This window comes from Oreochromis aureus, linkage group 3, assembly GCF_013358895.1.
Source record: "Oreochromis aureus strain Israel breed Guangdong linkage group 3, ZZ_aureus, whole genome shotgun sequence".
NCBI lineage: Eukaryota > Metazoa > Chordata > Actinopteri > Cichliformes > Cichlidae > Oreochromis > Oreochromis aureus.
This window is the reverse complement of record NC_052944.1, coordinates 68,184,750-68,194,555: the sequence shown is the minus strand read 5'-3', so window position 1 is coordinate 68,194,555 and position 9,806 is coordinate 68,184,750. Positions and strand designations below refer to the sequence as shown.

General features: G+C 37.7%; 1 protein-coding gene across 1 annotated transcript; it reads left to right on the top strand.

Moving 5' to 3' along the window:
* The first annotated feature begins 400 nt into the window (after window positions 1–400).
* On the top strand, window positions 401–9,806 carry LOC120434221 (low affinity immunoglobulin gamma Fc region receptor III-like). The gene is made up of 5 exons (XM_039601882.1): window positions 401–466; window positions 8,794–8,992; window positions 9,072–9,317; window positions 9,384–9,545; window positions 9,630–9,806. Exons 1-5 carry the CDS (start codon window positions 401–403, stop codon window positions 9,731–9,733), a joined length of 777 nt encoding a protein of 258 aa, XP_039457816.1. The 3' UTR covers window positions 9,734–9,806.

The following is a 9,806-nucleotide window of genomic DNA, read 5'->3' as shown; positions in this document are numbered from 1 at the left end:
ATTGGCAAAACAACATTGGGACAAATGAAACATAAATCTGTCAGAAATACAAACCCAGCCTCTGCGGTAGATGGATTTAATTTTCTTTTTAATATTCTGTAGAAATTTTCATAGGATAAAATGTACAGCATCCTCTGTACTCCTATTCCTTCAACAGGCAAATTAGTGAGGATCCAGTGTGGGAGTTGAGTTGCTCAAAGCACTTCATAAATACAGAATGGGCATCAGTGCTACAGGGTGATTGTCGTCCAGGCATCTTGGTGATAAGTGTTTTGGCACTGGCACAATGGAGGTGGTCTTGAAGCATGCAGGTAATACTGCCTGGGCAAGCAACAGGTTGAAGATGTCTGTATAGACCCCTGCAAGCTGCTCAGGAAGTGCTCGAAGCACACATTCAGGAATGTCGTCAGGGCCAACAGCTTTGGGAGTGTTGATTCTGCTCAGTGCATTATGGGCATCTGTGATGGTAAGAGTGAGTCTGTGACTTTATGGTGGCTCACAGTTTTTGGGGGTAGTGTTTTCAGGAAGTCAGTGGTGGTCAACCTGCATGGAGCCTTTCAGCTATGACAGCACATCAGTGGTTAAAGCAGAGAGATGCAATCAGTCAAACAGCATTCGTACCACCTCCAGCTCACTTCCTCTCAGCTGAACTGCGGTCAGCTACAGGAAGATGCAAGTTATTTCCACGAATCAGCAACACGATCAACACAACCAATGTTTAAGATAAAAATGTAATAAATCATTGATGATCATTATTGAGTTAAGAATAGTTTGCCCTGTAACGACAAAGACATAATTCTGTCAGTGAAGGCACCATGCGGGCGATCTATAAATATAATTTTATTTTGTTATTTACATTTTTTTGGTGGGGATTTGTGTGTGTGTGGTTCCCTGACTGACTTCGTCCCTCATAAGGTTTTTTTTTTTTTTTTTTTTTCAATGAAGGCATCACAGTGGTACCCATGTTCCCATTTATGTCAGCTAATTTTGTTGGGGCCCATCTTTATTGTCAGTTAACAGTCAGTTTTACCACTTTAAAGCTTTTTTCTCTCCTATTTATTGCAGTCAGACAAAGAAACCTTCCTCTAAAAACCACAACACTGGCATCCTGTCACAGAGGAAGAGGAGCAGGGTTTGACTTTAACTGACTGTGAACTGGTTAAAGAGTTGACCTGATATCACAGAGAGTAGGATGACGTACGCATCTCTGCTCTGGCTGCTCAGTAAGTACACTGTAATGATTATGTATGAAAATCTGTTGTTTCTTCATCACAAACATTCAGGTTGGATTAGAATAGAAGGGGAGTAGACGAGTTTTTATCAAGAACACCAACAAGAAGGAAGAGGGTCAACAGGAAATCAGAATATTTCATAATAAATTAATACAGTGCAGAGAATTGACATGGATACACTGATTTACAGTTTTGTGTACATCCGTCATACAGATGCATGACATTAAATGTAGTTTAATGTGGTTTGTATTCAACAGCAATTTTAAAAAATTCTAAAAGAAGCTACTTTTATAAATATCAGAAGGTATTAGTACAAAGATTTCACTATCCAAAAAGTAAAATTCCTCAGTTTAAATTTCTCAGCTTTTTGTTATCTTGGTTCTGTATTTTGCACTGTTGACATTTAGCTTGTTATTATTTCTTATGGTTCATTGGTCTTTATATCAGTTTACCTGATACAAGTTCCCTTTGCTCTCATTTCATGCCTTCAGTTTTTCTGCCCTGATGCTCGTTTAGGTTCATTCTGTGTGTCGTGGGTTTGTGGCTTCCTTTTGGTTTTGGTTTTAAGATAGATTTTATGTTTGTCCTCCTTAGTCTTTGTTCATGACGTTAGTTTCTGGTGCTTCTGAATTTCTTGTTATGCATGCTTTTAGTTCCTTGACGTTTGATGACGAGCTTTTTGTGTTCGTATTCTGTTCCTTCAGTCTTGCCTCCATGTTTGTCTTCTGTCTCTATTTTAAATTCACATAAGTACACTGTAAAATGTAATTCTAGCTGTTTGTTATTTCAACATATTATTCTATATCAGTTTGACGATAGATGACTGAAGTTGTTGTTATAACATAGAATTACAAGTTAAAACGTCCCAATTACACCAAAAAGCTAACTTGAAAACTCATGTCCAGCTAAATCAGCAACTTATGTGAACTTGACAATGTGGGTAAGTTGAGCACAGCAGGATTCAAAACTGCCTCACGTGACTGCTACCGAGGTGCATCATGGGGAATTGGCGGTTAACGACATGCTCACTTTACTTGGACGTTTTCTAATCGTCTTCTTTGGAATATGCTTTCAAGGTGAGTAACATTGGTTATAACTATAAGGAAAGAGAGGTACAAAAGTTGGAACATGTTTTGAATCTATGGCATGATGTGTGTTTTTCTCTTTTACCGAAATGTTTGCTTTAGCTAATGTAGCTTTTAGCGGACAAGGTCCAGCTTGTATGTCATGACCAAACTTGACCTAATAAACTGACACATGGCCTTTTTATGGGTTTAATGTGGCACTGACCAAATCACAAGTATTGTGCCGCTAGCTTTAAGGTTGTGCACTCAACCACTGTTGCGATATTAGCAAGCTAACTCAGCTAATTAATAAAGCTTATTTCATATTGTCTCTGTACTTGTAAATTTCTTTCAAGTTCACAGGCTGTTGTATTTTGGTGGAAGTTCATTTTGGCAATATTTCCAATAACTGACTGGGTTCAAAAAGAACTTTTGGCAGGACTCGGATGCTTGTTGTCATCTGTTTACCCCTATGTAATCACTTAAGTTGTTATTAACTGCTGCATGCTAAGCTGCAAGAGTGCACTGAGGACTGAGACAAAATATGGTCTACAAACCAGCATTATATTAGTTTTTATCAGATAGTCCTCCAGTGTGCTTAGTTTTTGCTTTAATTCTATTGTGCAGTTATTTGTTACCCTGAAATGCTTTATGCTTAACAACAGCTCACTATTTTGACTTATTTTTGAACTCTTGTGATCAGTATGACTAGATTGTGTGAGTTTCCATACTAAAAGAGCTGTAGTGATAAAATAATTGGCATCAGAGACACTGATTTTTGGCATGGTATACTGCAGTTTTTTTTTTTTTTTTGCATAATCTACCTTTTAATTAAACTGCATTCTCTGTATTGTAACAAAACTAACATTGTTTATATGTCAGAAAATTAGCAAACATGAATAAATGGCGAAAACAATATAATTATAACATATATTTTTATTTTACTTATTTTAGGTCTGTGATGCCAAACTTGATGCTGGGGATTTATTTTTGTCAGTGGAGTCAAATGGTAAGTTACAATTTGTGCATTTTGTCATACTGGAAACACCACAGATTATATTGTAACTTAATAGCTCTGTAGAACAAATGATATAAAAATTGTAGTGTCAGGGTACTTCTTAAGAAGTAATATGGCACTATTGATGATCACATGCAGGTGGCATAAACTAAATATTCAGACGTGTTACCAACAAATGATTCATTAACAAAAGCAATGGAGCAGACTGTTTAGGTTCTTGTGGTTGTAATAACATCCATAACTGCAAGTTTGTCATTAATTTATTTTCACAGGTCTAGATGATCACATCTGACTTTGTCATTTAAATGAGGTGGACTTGCAAACTTTGCGCTCTTTTGGGTAAATTGCTGTCCACTACATATACACAGAATGTGCACAGTATTTCAGATCTAAAAGGGAGTATGTAATGGACTTGCTGGCTTTAATGTAAAAAGCCTATTGTGTAACTTTAATGAGGCAGTTGGACTAAAACCGTATTGCTCATCAAGGTAAACATCTGAGGAATAAGGAAATTGTTACTTGTCCTTTTACTCAGTGTTCTTTTAATCGCATCGCGTTTACTAAAGTTTTACATCACATAAGTCATTTTCACAATCATTCTACTTTAAAAGATTTCGAGACAGACCTTATTGTTCTCTGAACTTCCTTGTTCGCTGAACGGCAGGTAAAGTGCATCTTTTGTTTGTTTGCTTTTGTGTGTTTGTGTTTTCTCTAATGGGCCTCAGATGACTGTTTGCTTAAATTTGGGTCTCAAAGAATCTTTTTTTTTTTATTCTGCCTGTACTCTCCACCCTCTTCTTCTATTGCTCAGGTTGAAGCAGAATTTGCCCGTCTTACATCTGTTGACCTGAAAGGGTTCCTTTTGCTGTGCTTGACCATTATGGAGAGGTTCGTGGAGCTGTTCAAAATCAAGAGCGGCATAGGAGGGCTAACTAGGCTCATAAGATGCTTCGGTGATGATGTAAGTGTTCAACTGCGAAATCTAATCCTTTGTTTAAGTTTTAGGTTATCCAGTTCAACTGATGAACTCACTGAAAGAAAGCTGATAAGTAAAGTCTGTCATCATATTTCACAACCGGACATTTAGTGTGGTAACTTTTACAGAATCTGTGTATATTGGTGGTAGGTTGGATATCATATTCTACTTGAATGTCCTGATAAGCCTGATTCAAAATCTCCAATGATAATCATATATTGATGGAATTATGCATCAAAAAGCTGTGAATTTGGAGCTGTCTACATGCTTTATAAACACTGTTTAAAAAGTGTTTTGTTTTCTTTTGACTTCTTTGACCAGAGCCCTACACAAAGGAAGAGGACAGAGGACCTCATTTTCTAAAGGAAGATCCTCACACACTTTCAAGACTGTGAAGGTTAGCATTGTTTCTTTTAGTAAATTTAATAATGACAGCACCACAGTGAATTTTAAATTAAACATGTGGCATCTATGAAACAAGAGATGCCACATGATAACATGTGTACTTTTTCCTCACCAAATGTATTATTACAAGATCTTTGACACTGGATTTGGTCTGGGTTTCAGAGAAACTAACTGGCAAGCTAGGATTGATATTATTAGTGTCTTGTGTTTATTCATTTCTTCACCAGGGTCTTTGACATTTCGCTGCTGTACTGTTCACTTCAGCTTTACGTTTGATTTCTCACATTGTATATTGTAATGGCAGAGATATTAGGATATTTAAGGGGCTGCAGTGGCGGCTACAGCTGTGGGGGCAATACTTTGGTGAAATGTCCTGGACCCTGGAAAAGAGACTGTGTAGACTGGGTAAGCAATTAAAGGTTACTGGCCCAGAGTCATTGGGCAGCTGGGTAAAGGTGGATGTTGATATTCAGTGCCAATTATGCAACCTGTTCAGCCATGTCTATATGCTCTTTTTCATGCTGTTAATATAGGGGAAAAAATAAACTTTAATCAATAAACTGATTAAAGAAGCATTGTCTATGGAGCCACAATCTGATCCTGTAGTGTAGCTGCAGTTTGCACATTTCATGTATTCTCAGCCAGATTTGGTTTAGAGCACAGCCAATATTTAGCATAAGTAGATTTAAATTCACACACTGGTGATGGCAAGCTACATTGTAGCCACAGCCGCCCTGGGGCGCACTGACAGAGGCGAGGCTGCCGGACACTGGCACCACCGGGCCCTCTGGCCACCACCAGTAGGCAACAGGTGAAGTGTCTTGCCCAAGGACACAACGACTGAAACTGTCGGAGCCGGGGCTCAAACCGCAACCTTCCGATTATAAGACGAACTGTCAACTCTTGAGTCACGATTCAGTCATCCACCCATGTGTGTGAATGACTGAATGTGTAAAGCGCGCTTGGAGTCCTTAGGGGACTAGTAAAGCGCTATACAAATACAGGCCATTTACCATTTAAATTGAAAATTTTGTTTGAATTCTGCAATTGAAGACATGCTCAGTTATTTATGAACATGGTCTTTGTTTAAAGCAAGAAATGGATTTGTAACATGGGGTGCATATCTCATTCTGAAAAAACTTTAACAACTAATAAGTGTTACCCAAAGCCAATCACCATCATCCAAAGCATCAGTATGGCTCTTCTTTGGAAAGACATGAATTATTAAGCACAAGGGATATTGTGTAATTGTAATGGTGTAATTTTTTTTTTTTTTTTTTTGTCTTTGAACCCTTTTATAGCCGACAGGTATTGAAGACACACGTTTTCTAAGAGGATGAAAGTTGGCATTGCGATGGTGAAAGAAGAAGACATCATCGATGTGTTGGTTGTCCTTGAGGCGGCAGTAATCCTGTCTAATCTGAGGAATGTCTCAAGTGCCATTTCCATGCTGATGGGCCTTCTTTTTGCCCTCAACATAGACTATCCAAAGGAACTTAAGGACATCTTTGAAGTCATTCAGAACATCCTAATGAACATTGGTGGAAGGCAGTGCATCTCACTAGTGCATGGTCTAAGAAACAGACTCTTGCAGAAAGCCATGCAGAACTGTAATTGTATGCTCACAGCATACAATTGCCTTAGTGTTAAGGACAGTTTTATTTTACTGTTTGTTTTTTATTCTTGCAAGTTCTCATTCTCACTTTTGTATGTCACTAAATGACTACACTTTACATTCCAGATTAGACAATTTGTTCATGGTTTAAGAAGCTTATGTGAACAACAATATAATGGTGGACTTTGCAGATGCTTATCTCATGCAAGTCAGTAGTTTTTCCTTTGTTTTGCAATTGAGCAGACTCAAACTGATGTTTCTGAAATATCCATCTTATCAAATGTTTCAGAAGCATGCGCTCATTTTCAGAGATATTGGTTCTGTGGAATTTGTTGCAATTGTAAACGAAGACACATACAAGAGTTTGATGTCTTAGTTGTTATAAACTGATCTTTACTGTCACTTATCAAAAGTTTTGTACTATTTTAATATTTCAAGTTTTATGCTAACAGGTGTGACTGAGCACAATGAAGTTTGAACATTTTGTAAATGTAAAGAATAACTTTTCTAAAATAGCAAGTGTCCCGTTGATACATTACATTAATGCAGACTTTATGTTGTTACTTCACAAGAATCACTACTGCTCCTAGAGTATTGGTCAGAATTTAATCTTCACCCAAACTGGGCTCAAGACCAAGTTCAAATTTATTGTTTCACAGGAGCAGCCTTTGAGTTTTGATGGATTGTGAGAAAGATGAGCTACGTCACTGATTTTTCTGTTTCTCAGATGACTAAGATGGCACAATAAATGGTGAATGTTGGGTGCTCATGAGTAATTGTCTTGTCATGTTCTTAAAACAAACTTTCTGTATGAAATGATCAGATAGACTTTAATGGAATCTGTGGGTTTTATTTTTTTTTCTGTAAACAACAGAAAATTAATTTAAAGGAATGTAGATATTTAAACCTGAGATCTAAGATAAACCTAACAGGTAGTTTTGCTGAAATGGATGTTAGAAAGCTAAAAAAAAAAAACTTAAGATGTTCAATACACATTTTTTTCTTTACATCCAGTCAATCAACTCTGATAATTAAAATGAAACTGATTTACAAGTTCACTCAGCTACCTTAAGGAGCTCAGTTAATTAATAAACTTAAATCAACTTAGCTAACAGATTATGTTAGTTAAGCTAAAATAGATTCCTAAGTTAAAAGAACTACTAAAGTATTTGAATTAACTAAAAAACCCAAGTCAACTGAACTAGGACAAGAGTTTAAACAATAGATTATTTTAATTTAGCTGAAAGGGTTTTCCCAAGTAAAAATGACAATTAAAGGAGTTGAACTGACTAACAAATCTCAGTCAACTAAACTAAGACGAAAGTTTAGACAACATGTGATTTTTCATTAAGATAACAATTGGTTGTGTTATAAGAACAAACTCTATTTCTTGACTTAACTTAAAATTTTAAGGCAGCCCTTTACCTCATATTTTTAAGTTGAAACAACAAGTTATATTTTACAGTGTAAGCTTATCATCTGTTACTTCCTGTTTTATTTTGGTTGACTTTTGTCTCATGAGTATCGAGTTAATTCACCCTGTTCTTGCTATACCTGATTTATTCCCACCTTTATACTCTCCCCTTGTCCGTCATCATGCCTGCAATGCAGTGTGCACCTGTTTTCTGCCTATTTCCCTAGATTCCTGGTTTTGTACTCAAGCACTGCCTTGTTTTGTTTTTTTGTATTTTGAACAATTTCAGCATTACAGCTGTTTCGAGTTTTAATGTTTTAATGAAAAATAGACTTGATATATACTACTCTGTAAGTTGATCTGTAATAATATAACAAAATATAGTAATTAAATCTTTCAAATATCTGCTGTGCAGTACAATGTTTGAATCCAAGATGCATCTGAGCTGGAGTAGAAAGCTGCAAAACAAAGAAATACTTGAATGTAGTATAAAGTATGAACAATTTCCATTAATTACTCGAGTAAATGTACTTCTTTACATTGTGTCACTGCTGATATTAACAGATTACCAGCACTCTACTCCAGCAGACAAGCCTGTCTGTAGAACATTAAAGAGAAAACTGCTTCATCCTTTCTCTGCTCATGAGTGGATTCAAACCGATGATGTTTTCTCCACTGTCTGATGGTTTTCTGTTTTTACTGCAGTTTTTTTTTAATGTCAAACTCAAACTAAGCTGAGTGTCATTTCTCTTTAGTTCTGATCTCACTGCTGAGCTGTGCAACAAACCAAGGTCAGTAACCTTCTCCTGTCACAGTTTAAACCTGACATGAACTAAACCTCACGGAGTGCCCAGTCCTTTTTTAACCTTTCTTGTGGCATGACATAATAATCATACAGAAAATGATGAGCCTGATGAATATTTAATACTCATAATTATAAAGTTAGTATAGTCAAATAAGTTATTTTATGTACATATTATATCAAAAAGTCCTATTCACAGCTCGTCTGACTGTGAGTCCCAGCAGCTCTCAGTTCTTTAAAGGAGACTTTGTGTCTCTGAGCTGTGAGGAGGACGACAGCTCTGCTGGATGGACTCTGAGGAGAAACACAAGCAAAGAACAGAGGACTCAGAGATGTGGAGATGGGTGGGGAGAAGGTGCTGGTTCTTCCTGCAACATCAGCTACATCTTCACATGGGACAGTGGAGTTTACTGGTGTGAGTCCAGAGAGGGTCCCATCAGTAACATGGTTAACCTGACAGTCACTGGTAAGCTGAGTGTGTGGAGTTAGTGTTGATGAAGCTGTGTGTAAATGGATGAAATGCTGTAGTTTGTCTCTGTGTTGAGGTGGATCAGTGATCCTGCAGAGTCCTGTCCTCCCTGTGATGGAGGGAGATGACGTCACTGTGCTCTGTAAAACAAAGACCACTCCCTCCAACCTCCCAGCTGCTTTCTATAAAGATGGCTCCCTCATCAGGAAGCAGCCTACAGGTCACATGACCATCCAGCATGTTTCCAGGTCTGATGAAGGCCTCTACAAGTGTGACATCAGCGGTCATGGAGAGTCTCCATCCAGCTGGATCACTGTCACAGGTGAGGAGCTTCACACTCATTTCACCTTCTTTTGTCCACATATTCACTGACCAGAAGTCTCTGCAGGTAGACCTACAACCACAACCTCACCTACCACCTCTACAAATATGCTCCCTACCTCCACCACCCTCCATCATGTGATCAGAGTAGTCTGTCACCTGGTGGTGTTCTGTCCATACTTCATCTCCACTCTCCTCTTGGTGTCTTTATATCAACACAGAGCCAAAGGTAACAATCTGAGTATCCTTGATTATTTATCAAAATCAAATGCTTTCGCCTCATTTAAAAATATCTGATGACCTCGTGTAACAGGAAATGACCCCACCGTCATCTTGGCAACAGCAGCAAATGCGGAGCAGAGAATGTCTGAGGACTATGATGATATTGCGGCGGTGACCTCTGAGCATCAGTTCTGAGCATATGCTCCATCAAATTGTGGTTATTAGGTCACTGTGACTGAATTTTATGTGACATCACAATGCAAGTCTT

Coding starts and splice junctions, on each gene's coding strand:
- LOC120434221 (XM_039601882.1), top strand. CDS start 401: ATGTCGTCAGGGCCAACAGCTTTGGGAGTGTTGATTCTGCTCAGTGCA. Junction 9,318..9,383: donor CAGCTGGATCACTGTCACAG/GTGAGGAGCTTC, acceptor AAGTCTCTGCAG/GTAGACCTACAACCACAACC. Junction 9,546..9,629: donor ATATCAACACAGAGCCAAAG/GTAACAATCTGA, acceptor CTCGTGTAACAG/GAAATGACCCCACCGTCATC.